Genomic DNA, 18,738 nt, shown 5'->3' with positions numbered 1-18,738 from the left:
CTGGTTTGCCTCTTGTATCGTGTGCTGTTGCTTGCAGTCTGGTTCAGCAGCTAGAGACTGTGATCATGTGTGTGTGGGTTATGTTCCATGAGTGTGTATGTGTGTATGTTGCCAATTTTTGATGAAGGTATTGTTGGCAGAAAGCTTACTTTCTGATTCAGCATCTCTGCTATATGGAGAGTAGCAACTATCCATTTCATAATATTGTCATTATCTCCTTTAAAAAGTTTTATATGGCTGTCAACCTCAGCTTGGTTATCCTTGTTAATATTATTATTTGAGAGATACGCTGAGGTGACAAAAGTCAAGGGATACCTCAATATTGTGTCGGACCTCCTTTTCCCCGGCACAGTGCAGCAGCTCGACACGGCATGGACTCAACAAGTCGCTGGAAGTCCCCTGCAGAACTACTGAACCCTACTGCCTCTCTAGCCATCTATAATTGCAAAAGTGTTGCTGGTGCAGGATTTTGTCCACAGACTGACCTCTTGATGATGTCCCATAAATGTTCGATGGTATTCATGTCAGGTGATCTGGGTGGCCAAATCATTTGCTTGAATTGTCCAGAATGTTTTTCAAACCAACCACAGACAGTTGTGGCCCGGAGACATGGCACATTGTCACCCATAAAAATTCTATCATTGAAAGGGAGCGTACGGTCTCCAAGTAGCTGAACGTAACCATTTAAAATCAGTGATCATTTCAGTTGGACCAGAGGGTCCAGTACATTCCACGTAAACTCAGCTCACATTATTATAGAGCTACCACCAGTTTGCACAGTGTCTTGTTGACAACCAGGGTTCATGGCTTCGTGGTGTCTGCACCACATTCGAACCCTACCATCAGCTCTTAACGACTGAAATCGAGACTCATCTGACCAGGCCACAGCTTTCCAGCCATCTAGGGTGTAACCAGTGTGGTCACGAACCGAGGAGAGGTGCTGCAGGTGCTGTCGTGCTGTTAGCAAAAGACATTCACTTCGGTAGTCCGTTGCTAGAGCCCTTTAACACCAAATTTCACCATACTGTCATTAGGATATATTTGTCATGTGTACCACATTGATTTCTGCAGCTATTTAATGCAGTGTTGCTTGTCTGTTAATACTACAATGCTACAGAAATGGTGCTGATCACAGTCGTTAAGTGAAGTTCATTGGCCACTGTGCTGTCCATGGTTAGAGCTAATGCCCAGAATTTAGTAGTCTTGGCACACTCTTGACACTGTGAATCTTGGGATATTGAATTTCCAAATGATTTATGAATTGCAATGTTCCATGTGTCTAGCTCCAACTACCATTCTACATTCAGAGTCTATCAAATCCTGTTTTGCAGCCTTAATTGTGTCGGAAACCTTTTCTCACGAATAACCTTAGTAAAATGACAGCTCCGCCAAGGTGCTTCCCTTTTATATTTTGTTTATGTGTTACTACCTCTTTATCTACATGTTCGTATCGCTGTCCCATGACTTCTGTCACCTCAATGTAATTGTTCACACTTAAAATGCGTGACGACAGCTTTCATTCTTGTGTGAAGAGAAAAACATATTGCTGTATATTTTATGCTAATTTCAAATAGCTCTTATCATGATCTTAAAATTAGCAAATTTGACCAGCTAGTCTTTCCGTTTCACTACAACTAGATATTTACACATGTCAAAAAAAAGTTTTGCATCACCTCGGTTCCCAGAACTCCTGAAGATACACGTTGATTGTGGATATTGTATCACAGACACAGTCCCTTTGACTGTTCAGAGATGTCACCAAACCTGCTCAAAGATGTAAACAACCAGCGCGTATTAGACGGAGGGGGTCTGACAGCCGATCAGTTCCAGTAATTCCACCAGGAAGGAGGTACATGGCTCATGTTATCCGTAGTTCAACCATGTCTAGAAACTCAAAACCACAGTTCAATCACGTCCTCATTGTTACTTTGTGCCAGGAAGGGCTCTCAACAAGGGAGTGTCCAGGTTGCTCGGAGTGAACCAAAGCGATGTTATTTGGACATGGAGGAGATACAGAGAGACAGGAACTGTCGATTACAGCCCTTGCCGAGGCCATCCAAAGGCTACTACTGCAGTGGATTAGGGCTTGGAGGAACCCTGACAGCAACACCACCATGTTGAATAATGCTTTTCGTGCAGCCACAGGAAGTCGTGTTATGTCTTGCAATAGACTGCATGATGCGCAGCTTCACTGCCGACGTCCATGGCGAGGCCTGTCATTGCAACCATGACACCACGCAGCATGTTACAGATGGGCTCTACAACATGCTGAATGGACACTCAGGATTGGCATCACGTTCTCTTCGCTGATGAGTGTTGCATATACCTTCAATAGTCAATCGTCAGAGACGTGTTTGGAGGCAAGCTGGTCAGGCTGAACACACTGTCCAGTGAGCGAAGCCAGGTGGAGGTTCCGTGCTGTTTTGAGTGGCATTATTTGGTACCGACGTACACCAATGGTGGTCATGGAAGGTGCCGTAATGGCTCTACGATATGTGAATGCCATCCTCTGACTGATAGTGCAACCATATCGATAGCATATTGGCGAGGCATTCATCTTCATGGATGACAATTCATGCTCCCATCATGCACATCTTGTGAATGTCTTCCTTCAGGATAATGACATCGGTCGACTAGAGTGGCCTCCATGTTCTCCATACATGAACCCTATCGAACATACCAGGGATACATTGAAAAGGACTGTTTATGGATGATGTCACCCACCAACTACTCTGAGGGATCTACGCTGAATCGCTCTAGAGGAGTGGGACAATATGGACCAAAAGTGCCTTGATGAACCTGTGGATAGTATGCCACAACAAACACAGGCATGCAAGAGGACGTGCTACTGGGTATTAGTGGTACCAGTGTGTACAGCAATCTGGACTACCATCTCTGAAGGTCTCACTGTATATTGGTACAACATGCAATGTTTGGTTTTCATGAGCAATAAAATGATGTTTATGTTGATCTCTATTCCAGTTTCTGTACAGGTTCTGAAACTCTTGGAACCGAGGTGGTGCTGAACGTTTTTTGATGTGTGTATATGAGTGTTTTTGGGAGAGATCAACAAACTAAAGTATCCCGCTATTTATTTGACTGTGTATATGTGGTAAAATATCTGAAGGTTAGTAAAGAATAGGGGACTTTTAGTCTTATAACTTTGTCTGTATCATTACTGTTTCTTCTATAATTTAAAAAAGAAATACAGCCTTCTTTCAAACAACAAAATCTGAAATAAAACCTTTGTAGTATAAATATGTATTGCCATTTTCATAGCTGTTTTGCCTGCGTATGTTTTCAATATGTCTATTAATCACTTTTCCTCCTCCTCACCCCTCTCTGTGCCCACTTCTCTGTAATAAGCAAGAGTTTTTATGAACAAAAATTTGAAATTTGTATTTTGACTTCTGTTAAATAGAAAGAGAAATTTAGAATAGAAATGTTGCTGAGTAAGTGATGTATTGAGATGCCTGACTGTATTCGGTACACACAAAGTTTTTTTTACGCTGGACAACTCTCCAACCAGTCCAGATAATGGCAGCTGTAGGGTACCCAGAGGTATCAGTGTAGCTGGTTACAACCAAAATTGATAGCAGTGAGCTATTTGGGGAAAATTTATGCCTATATCAGAAGAATAGTCTATTAGTAAATAGAGGTGCTGTATTTGTCACAGTAGCCAAGTAACTCAAATCAACTGAGGTAGAAATTGAAACTGCATGCGAAATTGGTTGAGACTCTGTATTGAGGATGGATGTAAACTTACAGTCAGATCCTTCTGTTGATACCAGGCTCACCTTGAGACATAACTTAAAATTTCAGAGAAAATTTAAGTTCACTTGTATGTAAGTTCCAAAATATACTATCATTACTGGAAGAGATATTAATCATCCATCAGTCAACTGGGAAAATTACAGTTTTGTAAGTGGTGGGTATGGTAAGGTGTCTGTGAAATATCAGTAAATATCAACAATCCAGGAAAAATGGATTGCTATTTACTATAAGAATGACATACTAAGTTGCAGACAGGCACAATTAAAAGACACTTTCATATAAGCTTTTGGCCACAGCCTTCGTTGGTTAAAGGAAAACATACACCATTCATTCAGACAAACAAGCACACCTCACGCACACATGCAGCCAACTCTGGCTTTATGGTCCAAGCTGCTGGAGTTTGTGGCCACATTGCATTAGGTGTGCTGACTTGTGTGAATGGTGTGTGTTTCTCTTTTTCCAACAAAGGCTGTAGTCAAAAGCTTGTGTATAAATTTTTTAATTGAACCTGTCTGCATGTCATATTTATGGTAAGGAGCAGTCTGTCATTGTTGATGTTCCTACCTGGAGTTTCCATTGCTCAAATATTAGTAAATATGTTATCTGAAAGCTTCCTAGAATAGATTGTTCAGAAGCATGTGTTTGCATTTGTGATGTTTATCTGTGGCATTTGAACACTCAGTAGTGAGATTATCAGCGCATTCAGAAGTGTGCTCCTGATGAGAATGTATTGGATCTAACAGAAAAAAATCTACTAATAAAGTTTCAAGAACCAGTGTTAAATGATGATTTAAGGAACGTGCTACAACCCCCTACGTATCACTCACATAGGGAACATGAGGATAAGATTAGAATAATTCAATCACTTATTCTTCCCATGCTCTGTATGTGAATGGAACGAGGAAAAATCCCAATAACTAGTACAATGGGATGACCCTCTGCCATGACCTCACAGTGGTTTACAGACTGTAGATGTAGATTATTATTATTATTATTATTATGATGATTGGTGTGTGGGGAGCTCAACTGCGCGGTCGTGAGCGCCTGTACTAAGTCTATTTTTTCACAGTCCAATTCTTTTCACAGTCAAATCTAGCCACTGTCACAAATGATGAGGATGATTATGAAAAGATGAGGACATTACAAACGCCCATTCACCAGGCAGGGAAAATACCCAACCTGGCTGGGAATCAAACCTGGGACCCCGTGATCTAGGTAGATGTAGATACTATAATCCCCTACATATCACTCCGTACAGATGTGGAGGACAAAATTAGATTGATTACAGCATGCGCAGAGGCATTTAAACAGTTATTCTTCCTGCACTCCAAACACAAATAGAATGGGAAGGAGGTATAATAACTGCTACTCTCTGCCATACCTTCACAGTGACTTGCAGTGTATGTTTGTAGGTGTGCAAACCCCAGATGTAGAAACTCCAGATTGCAACTGCTCACTCAGATTTAAACTAGTTGTTGAAAAGAAGACTCTACCATGTGTAAATAATTGTCCCACAGAAAGTATAACTGATTTTGATATTGCTTAAATGGTAGCCATGGGCATGCATGAATAGCGAATGCAATAACTTTTACTAAAATTTGTCTCTGTCTCTCTGTCTTTCTCTGCTTCATGCCTGCCCTGCAGGTTAAAAGCTTTATGACAATAGTTACAAATTGCATAATGAACATACAATATTACACTTGAGAGTTTGGTACACTGCATGCCTTTCATCACAAATAGTCAAGTATAAATTTCCTTTTCAGCTGTTGTTGAAAATTCAGAAACAGGCAGATTTAATCCACTCTTTTTGTTTGTGGAACAGTTGTGCTTCTGTCATTACAACAGTAATTTTGTAGGATTTTTGAGAATGTTGAAAGATTACATGTACATTAAATTATTTATGTTTTTCTTTTGCTGACAGCTAATAGGGCCTCTGTAAAGGAAAATAAAGCACAGAATGAAACATGCGCCTTCGATACACCAGATAAGTACCAGGAAACAGCACAGCAGTCACCACAAAAGTCTGCAACAGCAGCGGCAGCGATCCAGTGTTCTATTCCGAATGGAAGGGCAGCTACTAAACACCAGCAGGACAGCTCAGAGTTACATGCCATGGAAGAGATGCTACTGGCTCCAACTTCGGCTCTGCCAGTTGCAACTAACAACTTCCAGGCTTCCTATGGGGGGCCTGCAGCTAAGCCACGTCTCTATCGGGAGCAACACCAGCAGCAGCAACAACAACAGGGGCAGCAGCAGCAGCAGCAGCATCAGCAACAACAACAGCAGCAGCAGCAGCCACAGCAGTTCTCATATGGTGCAGAGACATACCCCGATCACTACCATCAGAGCTTCCCTGATGGGCGACTGAGCTTATTTGATTCCGTGCCAAATAGGTGTGCAGTTCAGTCTTCTAACGCAGCTGGTATCCGTCATGGTCATTACGTGAGGGACATGCTGAGTCGTATCGATGATGTGCAGCAACACACACAGCATTTCAGTAGCAATCAGGATATCCGCACCAACAGGACAGTGTTTGATACCAGTGTCAACTTACTGACTGAGGTAATGTGTGACCCTCAATATTCTCATATTAACTTTTTGTTGATTTTCATTTAATGTGGGCTTCATGTAATATACCTGTCATCATCACCATTTATTGGGACATTTTGACCCCTTGTATGCTTTATTAGTACACTGGCTGTACTATGAATAAAATTAGTGAGAGGAGAAGGGGTGGAGAGAATACACAATACAAGTTTCAGTTTACAAATTACATCATAAATTACAACTAATAAACAATGCAGATTCAATAATATTGTTTTCCAACAGTTTGAAAATGGCACTAACCAAGAAGTTTACAAATTACATCATAAATTACAACTAATAAACAATGAAGTTTGAATAATATTGTTTCCAACAGTTTGAAAATGGCACTAACCAAGAAGCTCATTTTGAGCTCAGAGTCATAATTTTATTATGTAATCATGTACATTCACAAAAACAGATTTAATACTCAGGAGACTCATCATTTCACACTATATCATTGATGGGTAGTTTGAGCTCTCCTGGGAGCACTTTCAGTGATGTGTTCAAATATCTGTGGAGGAATGGCAGCTCATTCTTCCTCAGGAGTCTACATTAGAGAAGGTAGTGTTGTTAAACACTGGGATCTGGAGCAAAGTTGATGTTCTGATTCATTCCAGATTGGTTCTCTTGGGTTCAGCTTGGAACTGTGGGCAGGCCAGTGCATTTCAGGAATGTTTACTGTCCACAAACCATTGCCTCACAGATACTGCTTTATGAGGGGGTTCATTGTCACACTGACATAACCAATTATCATCGCTGAACTTTATTTCTACTGTACATGGTGCACAATGTTGCAAAATGTGTTCATATCCTTTCGTATTTGCAGGGTGGCACACAAAATGTGTTACCAATTGTTTCTTTCACAATTTATGACGCACATTAGATATCCCGCTGGGATCTCTACAGCAGTACCAGTAACTCACGATACTGCTGCTAGGAGACTAGTAAGCAACAATGGCTGACAATGGAAGACTGAAGACACAGCAACAATCGGCAATTGTGTTACTTTTTCATGAAACGAAAAGCCTTGTTGTGACTCAGAGGCATTTTCAACAACAGTTTAACACACGATGGGTCCCTTGCAAGAAGACCATCCTCAGGTTGTATGATAAATCTGTAAAGAAAGGAACAGTATTGGATGCGAAGAGACCACGGCCTAAGCCTGTTTGTTTGCGGAGAATATTTGAAGCGGTACGAGTTGCTGTACAAAGAAGTTCCGGGAAATCGTGTAGAAAGGCAGCAGTGCAACTGGGACTATCCAGACGCTCTGTTCAATGCATCCTTAAAAGTGATCTCCATATGTACCCATACAAGATGACCTGTGCACAGAAGCTCACTGAAGAACACAAGCAGCAGAGACTACTGTTTGCTCAGTGGGCGGAGGATAGGGAAGAAACTCTCAACAACGTTTGGTTTTCAGACAAGGGGCATTTTCATTTAGACGGTGTGGTTAACAAACAAAATGTATGCTTTTGGGCCACGGAAAACCCACAAGTGCTTCACGAACGACAACATTACGCTCCCAGGATTACAGCGTGGGCAGCAATTTCCAGTCACGGACTTATTGGACCCTTTTGCTTTGAAGAAACTGTGAACACCGAGCGTTATATGAGCAAGCTTCGCAATACCTTCATTCCACAGCTTCTTGCTACTGTCTTGCCCTTTAACACACAGTGGTTCATTCAAGATGGAGCAAGGCCATATATTGCAAACACTGTGTTGGAGTTTTACACGAGCATTTCGACATGCAGATCATTTCACTCAGGTTTCCAGGTCGTTTCAATGACGGACAAAATTGGCCCCCCAATTGTCCAGACCTCACTCCATGTGACTTTTTTCTTTTGGGGTACCTAAAGGAAAAAAAATTTCCCGAAACGTCCACGTGATTTAATGGAGTTCAGAAGACTTATTCTTCAAGCTTGCAGTGAAATTATGGAAAATTACGGAAGACATGTGCTGTAGAGTAATCACTAACTTCAGTGTTCGTTTGAAGGAAGTTAGGAAACGAAATGGTGGACATATTGAGCATGTGCTGAGCTAGAACAAATCTCCATGGACGGCTCTTTATTGTAGTATATGTTCCTTTCAGGTTGTATTGACAACAAAGTTTATATTCAAAAACAAAATGGTAACGCATTTCGTGCACCACCCTGTAGAATTTTCTTAAGTAAAATAAGAGGACCACGCACTAACTGTGAAAAACATCCCCATACCATAATGCCTTTTTACTTCACCATTAACAATAACACGATTGAAAGTTATGTTCATCAGGTATTTGCCCGACCCAGACCCTTCCATTAGCTTACAGCAGGGTATAGAATGATTCATCACTCTGGATCGCTCATTTCCAATCATCCACTGTCCAGTGGTGTCATGGTGTTGATGCCACTTCGAGCATCACTTAGCACTGACCACAGCAATGTGTGGCTTGCAGTAATGTGTGGCTTATGTGGAGCTGCTCAACTGTAGCATCCAGTTCTTTTCAGCCCCCTCTGCACAGTCTGTATGCTAGTTGGATTGCTGGTAGTAACACTTTGGAACTCACGAGTGGCTCCTTCCAAGCTTAGCAGTCCCTACCCGTCAGGTACACGATGTCTGTCTTGTGTTCTCATTTCAAAATAATATCACCAATAGTTGACTAGGGGCAGCTATAGAAGGGTTGAAAAATTCCTGACGTATTTGTGTTACTTCAGTGACTAGTCGATGTTCAAAGTCGCCGAGCTCTCCTGACTGACCTATTCGCCTGTCACTGCATCTGTATTGGCAACACTATACTGCACCCCCCCCCCCCCCCCCAAAACACACACACGCACAACCTCCTTTTATTCTGTCTGGTTCAGTTCTTCTGATATCTAGTGGCCAAGGCCGCACAAGGATGCCCAGGTACTTTTTGGTCAGAGAGTGTAAGTGATATAATCTGACTCCTGGATGTAATGAACCTAAATTAAGTTATAGTCACCAGCAAAATGTTGTAACACATAATTTTTAAAAAAAATCTGTTCCTGAATATCATCTTTTTCCCCCAAGGATGGCCCATATTTTTTTTTTCGTGATATTTTAAACACATTGAACATGCTTTTGTATAAATAAGTCTGAATTGTTGCACATAAAAATAAACAGTTCACAATTATAAATATGAAGAATAGGTTAAATATTTTTATCCCAAACTAGTGTCCAACACGAAGCCCTAGGGTTAATGTTACAAATATTTCTAATAATTGTTTTTGCAGTAACAATATTTTATTGAGACTATTTGCATTCCCTGAAAAGATAATTCCGTACATTACAGCAGCTATGATAAACAGCTTCTCTTGTGTCCATGTCACTTGCTTACGAACGGTTCATGTGTTTAGAACATGATAAATTTTTCCTAAATAAGTCCCCATGAATTTCATGTAATCTGTTTCCTAAGGTTTTGATTTTAATGGATAATTTAAGTTATTTTGTGTTGATCGTATATTTTTAAACTGTATTAGTTGGGTCTTGTTGTGTTTAATTTTGATCTGTTTAGGAAAAAGCATTGTTCTATGTGGTTAAAGGTATCAGTGATTCTTTGGGGAATTTCATCTATGGTTTCACATTTTATTGAGGAGAAATGTACTATCTGCAAATAAGACTGGATGGTACGTTCTGTATAGGAGGAAATAATTTATACAGGGTGTACCATAACTAATGGCATAAATGCATGCAGTTGAAAGTACACGGTACTAGAAGCACAACAGTCTCAGTAGATTTAGTTCGCAAAGAAACTAATGGTTAGGTAATTGCAACTTTATGGTTACCTGCCGCTACTGACATGGTTCTGTGTATACACCAAATGCCTGTTCATGGTGTGCAATTTGTCTTTGTCTACATGTACATCATACTCCACAAGACACCTAATGGTGTGTGGCAGTGGTTACTGCTGGTACCACTAACTGATTCAACCTTCTCTGTTCCACTCGGTAATGGCATGTGGGGAGAATGGCAGTCAGTAAGCCTCTGTATTAGCTCTAACTTCTCGAATTTTCTCATCATGGTCGTATCACCAGATGTATGTGGGAAGAAGTAATATGTTGTTGATCTCTTCCCAGGAAGTGCTTTCTCAAAACTTCAAAGTAAATCTTTATGAACCGTATAACGGAGGTGCTGAGTTGCAGATAGGCACAACAAAAAGACTGTCGCAAATAAGCTTTCAGTTAACAAGGCCTTTGTCAAAAACAGATTACAGATACACACACATGCATGAACACTCACGCATGTGCGCACACACAAACTCAACTCACACACACGACTGCAGTGTCTGGCAGCTGAAGCCACACTACGAGTGGCAGCAGCAGTGCATGATGGGAGTGGCAAATGAGGGGAGGGGGGGGGGGGGTAAGGAGGAGGCTGAGGTGGGGAGGGGGAGGGATACTAGGTTAGAGGTGGGGGACAGTGAATTGCTGCTGGGGATTACAAGAAGACGAGATGGAGAGATGGTAGGGCAGCTAGGTGCTGTCAGGAGGTTAGACGGGGGCAGTGGAGAGGTGGGGGGAGGTTAACAGAAAAGGAGACAAGTCAAAAGACTGGGTACATTGGTGAAATGAGGGCTGTGTAGTGCTGGGATGGAAGCAGGGAAGGGGCTGGATGGGTGAGGAAAATAACTAAAAAAGGTTGAGGCCAGGAGGGTTACGGGAACGTAGGATGTATTGCAGGGAGATTTCCCACCTGCACAATTCAGAAAAGCTGGTATTGGTGGGAAGGATCCATATGGCACAGGGTGTGAAACAGTCACTCAAATGAAGGATGTCATGTTGGGCAGCATGCTCAGAACAGGGTGGCCACTTGTTTCTTGGCCATTCATGTATACAGACAGCTTGTTGGTCGTCATGCCCACACAGAATGCACCACAGTGGTTGCAGCATAGCTCATGGATCACATGACTGGTTTCACAGATAGCCCTGCCTCTGGTGGGACAGGTGATGTTTGAGACCGGGCTGAGTAGGTGGTGGTGGGAGGATGTATGGGGCAGGTCTTGCTTGAGGTCTATTGCAGGAATATGAACCATGAGGTAAGGGGCTGGGAGAAGGGATTGTGTAGGATTGGACGAGCATATTGTGTAGGTTTGGTGGATGGTGGAATACCACTGTGGGAGAGGTGAGAAGGATAATGTGCAGGACGTTTCTCATTTCAGGGCACGGCGAGAGGTAGTCAAAACCCTGGCGGAGAATGTAATTCAGTTGCTCCAATCCTGGTGGTACTGAGGTATGAGAGGAATGCTTCTCCGTGGCTGGACGGTGAGATTTTGGGAGGTGGTGGGAGACTGGAAAGATAAGGCATGGGAGATTTGTTTTTGTATAAGGTTGGCAGGATAATTTCAGTCTGTGAAGGCTTCATTGAGACCCTCGGTATATTTCGAGAGGGACTACCCGTCATTGCAGGTGTGGTGACCATGGGTAGCTAGGCTGTATGGAAGGAACTTGGTATGGATCAGGAGGAAGCTGTCAAAGTGGAAGTATTGCAGGTGGTTAGTAGGTTTGATATGGACAGAAGTACATAGCCATATTTGAGGTGGAGGCAGTGTCTAGGAAGGTGGCATCTCGGATTGTGTGTGACCAGGGGAAGCTGTTGAGATTCTGTGGATAATGTGTCACCCTCAGTACAGATCGCAAAGATGTCATCAGTGAACCTGAACCAGGTGAGGAATTTATGGTTCTGGGTATTTAGGAAGAATTCCTCTAGATGACCCACGAATAGGTTGGCATAGGATGGTGATATGTGGGTGCCCATAGTCGTACCCCAGATTTGTTTGTGGGTAATGCCTTCAAAGGAGAAGTAATTGTGGGTCAGGATATAGTTGGTCATGGTTACTATGAATGTGGTTGTTGGTTTGGAATCTGTCGGGCATTGGGAAAGGTAATGTTCAATAGTGGTAAGGCATGGGCAGTTGGGACGTTAGTGTAAAGAAAGATGGCATCAATAGTGACTAGTAGGGCACTGTGTGGTAAAGGGACAGGAACTGTGGAGAGTTAGTGGAGGAAATGGGTGGTATCTTTTATATAGAAGGGTATGTTCTGGGTAATAGGTTGAAGGTGTTGGTCTACAAGAGCAGAGATTATCTCAGTGGGGCACAAAAACCGCTCACAATGGGGCATCCTGGATGGTTGGCTTTATAGACTTTAGAAAGAATGTAGAAGGTGGGAGTGTGGGGAGTGGTAGGGGTGAGCAGAGAGATGGACTGTGGGGAGAGGTTCTGGGGTGGGCCTAAGGATTTCAGGAGTGACTGGAGATCGTGCTGGATTGCTGGAATGGGGTTACTGTGGCAGGGTTTGTAGGTGGATGTATCTGACAGTTGGTGGGGTCCTTCTGGTAGGTAATCCTTGCGGTTCTAAACAACAGTGGTAGAGCCTTTGTCCACAGGTAGAATCAGTTTTTAGATGGTGGACTGCGGTTCTTTCTGCCCGCATGTAAGGTTAGTTTGCATGTTGAGGGATTTGGGAAATGAAGGTGAGGCAACGCTTTAGGTTGGGAAATTGTGGACGTTAACAGGGGGTGATTTGGTGACAGTGGGGGTGGATCAAGTTGGATGGAGGAGTGAAATGAGTCACTATGTACCAGTTTTTCTGTATTGTGCAAATGGGAACTCTCCCTGGAATATATCCTACATTCCCATAACCCTCCTGGCCTCAACCTTCGTTAGTCACTGTCCTCACCCATCCAACCCCTTCCCTGTTCCCATTCCAGCACTACACAGCCCTCATTTCACTAATGTACCCAGCGTTTTTACTTCCGTCCTTTTCTGTTAGCCCCCCCCCCCCTCCCACCTCTCCCCTGTCCTCCATCTAACCTCCCGACTGCACCAAGCTGACCTACATTCTCTCCACTGTATCCTTATGCACTCCTCAGCAGCACTTCACTGTTCCCCACCTCTACCCTACTACCGCTCTCCCTAACTGCCCCAGGCTCCTCCTTACCCCCTCCAATTGCCACTCCCATCATGCACTTCTGCTACTGTGGGCCGCCGTGTTCTGACCATGCTGTCCAACACGACATCCTTTATTTGAGTGACTGCTTCACAGCCTGTGCCATATGGATCCTTCCCATCAACACCAGCTTTTCTAAATTGCGCAGGTGCAAACCCTCACTGCAATATATCCTGCATTCCTGTTCCCATCGTGGCACTACACAGCCCTCATTCCACCAGTCTTTTTACTTGTCTCCTTTTCCGTTAACCCCCTCCCCCTCCCACCACCTCTATCCTGCCCCCCCATTTAACCTCCCAACTGCACCTAGCTACCCCACCCTCTCTCCTCTCATCTCTGTGCACTCCCCAGCAGCACTTCAGTGCCCCCCATCCCTACCCTATTACCCCTCTCTTTCCCCACCCCAGCCTACTCCTTACATCCCCCCCCCCCCCCCTCAGCTGCCACTCCCATCATGCACTGCTACTGCCATTCACAGTGTGGCTTCAGCTCTCAGAGACTGCAGTCATGTGCGTGTGAGTGTATGTGTGTGTATTTTTGACAAGGGCCTTGTAGGCTGAAAGCTTATTTGTGACAGTCTTTTTGTTGTGCGTATCTGTGACTCAGCATCTATGCCATATGGTGAGTAGCAACCTTCCTTTTACAATATCGTTACATTCCATCCTAGATTTTCCATTGTTTGAATAGTAAATCTCTGTGATACACAACATCTGTCATGTAACATCTGGCGGCAGAGTTTTGTTGAGAATCTCTGTAATCCTCTCTCGCCAAGTAACCAATCCCATGATGAAATATGCCATTCTTCATTTCTTCTATCAGTCCTGTTGGTAAGGATCACAGATAGATGAACAGCACTCAAGAACTGGTTGAACAAATGGCTTGTATGTCACTTTTTTTGTGTCTGAGTTACATTTCCTTAAGCTTCTTCCTATAGATCTCAGTGTGTTATCTGCTTTTCCTACTATTTGTTTCATTCCACTTAATGTCACTCTGGATATTTACTACTAGATATTTTACAGTAGATACTGTTTTTGGCAATTTATCATCAGTTGTGTAGTTGTGTCGTAGTGGATCTCTTTTCCAGTGCCTGTGCAGTATGTGACATTTATTTAACTTCATGGTCAACTGCCATAGCCTTCACCATTAATCAGTCCTCTGCAGGTCATTCTGCAAATTGATACTGTCTTCTGACATTATTGCTTTCTCATAGACAACAGTCTTAAAATTCTTCTGATGGGTTCTAAGCCTGTATTGTAAACATTAATGGTTCTATCACATTTCGTTGGGGTACTCTTGAAATCCCATTCACAGTTGTTGATTTTGTTTCTTTAAGAGTGACATGTTGAGTTCTGTTCTTGAGGAAGTCTTAAATCCTTTCATGGTCCTACCTAGTACTTGGTAAGCTTGTGTTTTTTTCACTAAATGGCAGTGCAGGATGGTTTCAAATGCCTTCCTGCAGTCAAGGAATATGGCATCGACCTGAGTGCTGTTGTCTACTGTGCTATGGATCTCGTGGATGAAAAGAATGAGCTGAGTTTCACAAGATCTCCATTTGCGTTTTTGTAGAGGAGATTTTCATTCTCCAAAAGTGTCATAATTCTTGAGCATAAAGCATGTCCCTTAATTGTATGACTGACCTCAACGATGTATATCTATAATTATGTGCATCTTCTTGAAAACAGAAATGACATTCGATTTTGTTTCCAGTTGTTGGGTACCCTTTGTTTCTTCAGCAACCTACGATAAACTAGTGCTTGAAGGGGACTTTCACATAATTTTTTTAGAATCTTATAGGTGTTTCATCTGCTTCAGATGCATTTCCACAACTAAGCTACTTTAGTTGCTTTTCTATTCTGCAATTGGTTATCTCAGTATCTGCCATTTTGGTACTTGTACAATGATTGACATGAGTGACCATATAATGTCAGTTTTGGAAGGCCAAATTCAATATTTATCTTCCATTTCGGTGGCAGTATGGTCAGTAGGTGAATGAATAGGGACCTATGAACAACTTACTGATTTTATGTAAGACAGAAGATTTTTTACTCAGGTAGTTGACAAAATTTTACTTTCAAAGTCACTGAATGCCTCTCTCATTGCCCTCGTCACATTCATTTTCACTTCATTCATCTTTTCATTTGTCGACTAAGTTTTGACTTCTCTTGAATCTTGAGATGAAGCTCTCTCTGTTTATGTAGCAGTTTTCTAACTCAGATGTGAAACCACAGTGAGTCTTGCACTTTCCTTAAGACCTTAATCTTCCTCCCCCCTCCACATCTTCATCCTGTGTGCTGAATATTTGATGTTGGCTATTCAGGCTACTCAGATACTCTGCAGTTTGTACTCCCTCACTCTTGCTAAGCAAAAATATTTCCCTGCATTTCTTAACGTACCTCATAAAACCCATGATCATAGTTCCTATCACAGCCTTATGATCATTGATTGTTCAGAATAATGTCACATGAATCTCAATTTCTGGTACCCGTTTTGATGGCATGACTCGCCCAGTCTGTACCTGACAAGTTGAAATCATTCCTGATAAAGTGTATGATCAAAAAATCCATTACTGCTCTTGACCCAGGCAGTCTATAAAAGCATCCGAATACCATTTTTGACTGACCTTTGATTCTTAACTTAACCAGATCATTTTGATTTGGAATCTGCGATAAACTCACTAGATATAATCAATTCTTTACTGCAGTAAATACACCACCACTATAGGAGATTAACTTATGGTTGTTGTTGTTGTTGTTGTTGTTGTAGTTGTTGTTGTGGTGGTCTTCAGTCCTGAGACTGGTTAGATGCAGCTCTCCATGCTACTCTATCCTGTGCAAGCTTCTTCATCTCCCAGTACCTACAGCAACCTACGCCCTTCTGAATCTGCTTAGTGTATTCATCTCTTGTTCTCCCTCTACGATTTTTACCCTCCACACTGCCCTCCAATACTAAACTGGTGACCCCTTGATGCCTCAAAACATGTCCTACCAACCGATCTCTTCATCTAGTCAAGTTGTGGCACAAACTTCTCTTCTCCCCAATCCTATTCAATACTTCCTCATTAGTTATCTACCCATCTAATCTTCAGCATTCTTCGGTAGCACCACATTTCGAAAGCTTCTATTCTCTTCTTGTCCAAACTATTTATCGTCCATGTTTCACTTCCATACATGGCTACACTCCATATAAATACTTTCAGAAATGACTTCTCCTGACACTTAAACCTATACTTGATGTTAACAAATTTCTCTTCTTCAGAAATGCTTTCCTTGCCATTGCCAGTCTACATTTTATATCCTCTCTACTTCGACCACCATCAGTTATTTTGCTCCCCAAATAGCAAAACTCCTTTACTGCTTTAAGTGCCACATTTCCTAATCTAATTTCCTAAGCATCACCTGACTTAATTCGACTAAATTCCATTTCCCTTGTTTTGCTTTTGTTGATGTTCATCTTATATCCTCCTTTCAAGACACTGTCCATTCCGTTCAACTGCTCTTCCAAGTCCTTTGCTGTGTCTGACAGAATTACAATGTCATCGGCGAACCTCAAAGTTTTTATTTCTTCTCCATGGATTTTAATACCTACTTAGAATTTTTCTTTTGTTTCTTTCACTGCTTGCTCAATATAGAGATTGAATAAAATCGGGGAGAGGCTACAACCCTGTCTCACTCCCTTCCCAACCACTGCTTCTCTTTCATGTCCCTCGACTCTTATAACTGCCATCTGGTTTATGTACAAATTGTAAATAGCCTTTCGCTCGCTGTATTTTACCCCTGCCATCTTCAGAATTTGAAAGAGAGTATTCCAGTCAACGTTGTCAAAAGCTTTCTCTAAGTCTACAAATGCTAGGAATGTAGGTTTGCCTTTCCTTAATATATCTTCTAAGATAAGTCGTAGGGTCAGTGTTGCCTCACATGTTCCGATATTTCTACGGAATCAAAACTGATCTTCCCCGAGGTCGGCTTCTACCAGTTTTTTCATTCGTCTGTATAGAATTCATGTTAGTATTTTGCAGCTGTGACTTATTAAACTGATAGTTCAGTAATTTTCACATCTGTCAACCCCTGCTTTCTTCGGGATTGGAATTATTATATTCTTCTTGAAGTCTGAGGGTATTTGGCCTGTCTCATACATCTTGCTCACCAGATGGTAGAGTTTTGTCAGGACTGGCTCTCCCAAGGCTGTCAGTAGTTCTAATGGAATGTTGTCTACTCCCGGAGCTTTGTTGCGACTCAGGTCTTTCAGTGCTCTGTCAAACTCTTCACGCAGTGTCATATCTCCCATTTCATCTTCATCTACATCCTCTTCCATTTCCATAATATTGTCCTCAAGTACATTGCCCTTGTATAGACCCTCTATATACTCCTTCCACCTTTCTGCTTTCCCTTCTTTGCTTAGAACTGGGTTTCCATCTGAGCTCTTGATATTCATTCAAGTGGTTCTCTTTTCTCCAAAGGTCTCTTTAATTTTCCTGTAGATAAGATAGATATATCTTACCCCTAGTGAGATAAGCCTCTACATCCTTACATTTGTCCTCTAGCCATCCCTGCTTAGCCATTTTGCACTTCCTGTTGATCTCATTTTTGAAATGTTTGTATTCCTTTTTGCCTGCTTCATTGACTGCATTTTTATATTTTCTCCTTTCATCAATTAAATTCAATAGCTCTGCTGTTACCCAAGGATTTCTACTAGCCCTTGTCTTTTTGTCTACTTGATCCTTTGCTGCCTTCACTATTTCATCTCTCAAAGCTACCCATTCTTTTTCTACTGTATTTCTTTCCCCCATTCTTGCCAATTGTTCCCTTATGCTCTCCCTGGAACCCTGTACAACCTCTGGTTTAGTCAGTTTATCCAGGTCCCATCTCTTTATATTCCCACCTTTTTGCAGTTTCTTCAGTTTTAATCTACAGTTCATAACCAATAGATTGTGGTCAGAGTCCATGTCTGCCCCTGGAAATGTCTTACAATTTAAAACCTGGTTCCTAAATCTCTGTCTTACCATTATATATTCTATCTGAAACCTATCAGTATCTCCAGGCTTCTTCCATGTATACAATCTTCTTTTATGATTCTTGAACCAAGTGTTAGCTATGATTAGGTTGTGCTCTGTGCAAAATTCCACCGGGCGGCTTCCTCTTTTGTCTCTCACCCCCAATCCATCTTCACATACTATGTTTTCTTCTCTCCCTTTTCCTACTGACGAATTCGTCAACCAAGACTATTAAATTTTCATCTCCCTTCACTATCTGAATAATTTCTTTTATTTCATCATAAATTTCTTCAATTTCTTTGTCATCTGCAGAGCTAGTAGGCATATAAACTTGTACTACTGTGGTAGGTGTGGGCTTCGTATGCACTTTTGTGGTAGGTGTGGGCTTCGTATCTATCTTGGCCACAGTAATGCCTTCACTGTGCTGTTTGTAGTAGCTTACCC

At 42.0% G+C, this 18,738-nt stretch overlaps 1 protein-coding gene across 3 annotated transcripts in view; it reads left to right on the top strand.

Moving 5' to 3' along the window:
• The window catches only part of LOC126293407 (uncharacterized), a 139,406-nt gene that overhangs the window by 86,900 nt on the left and 33,768 nt on the right, over nt 1-18,738 (top strand). For all 3 annotated transcript variants that reach the window (XM_049986622.1, XM_049986621.1, XM_049986623.1), the window contains one exon: nt 5,696-6,336. In XM_049986622.1, the coding sequence (XP_049842579.1) occupies nt 5,696-6,336 (641 nt within the window). The remainder of the gene's footprint in view (nt 1-5,695; nt 6,337-18,738) is intronic.

The sequence above is a fragment of the Schistocerca gregaria genome, chromosome 10 (assembly GCF_023897955.1).
Source record: "Schistocerca gregaria isolate iqSchGreg1 chromosome 10, iqSchGreg1.2, whole genome shotgun sequence".
Taxonomy (NCBI): domain Eukaryota; kingdom Metazoa; phylum Arthropoda; class Insecta; order Orthoptera; family Acrididae; genus Schistocerca; species Schistocerca gregaria.
The sequence above is the reverse complement of the archived record's forward strand: the minus strand, read 5'-3'. Positions and strand labels throughout refer to the sequence as shown.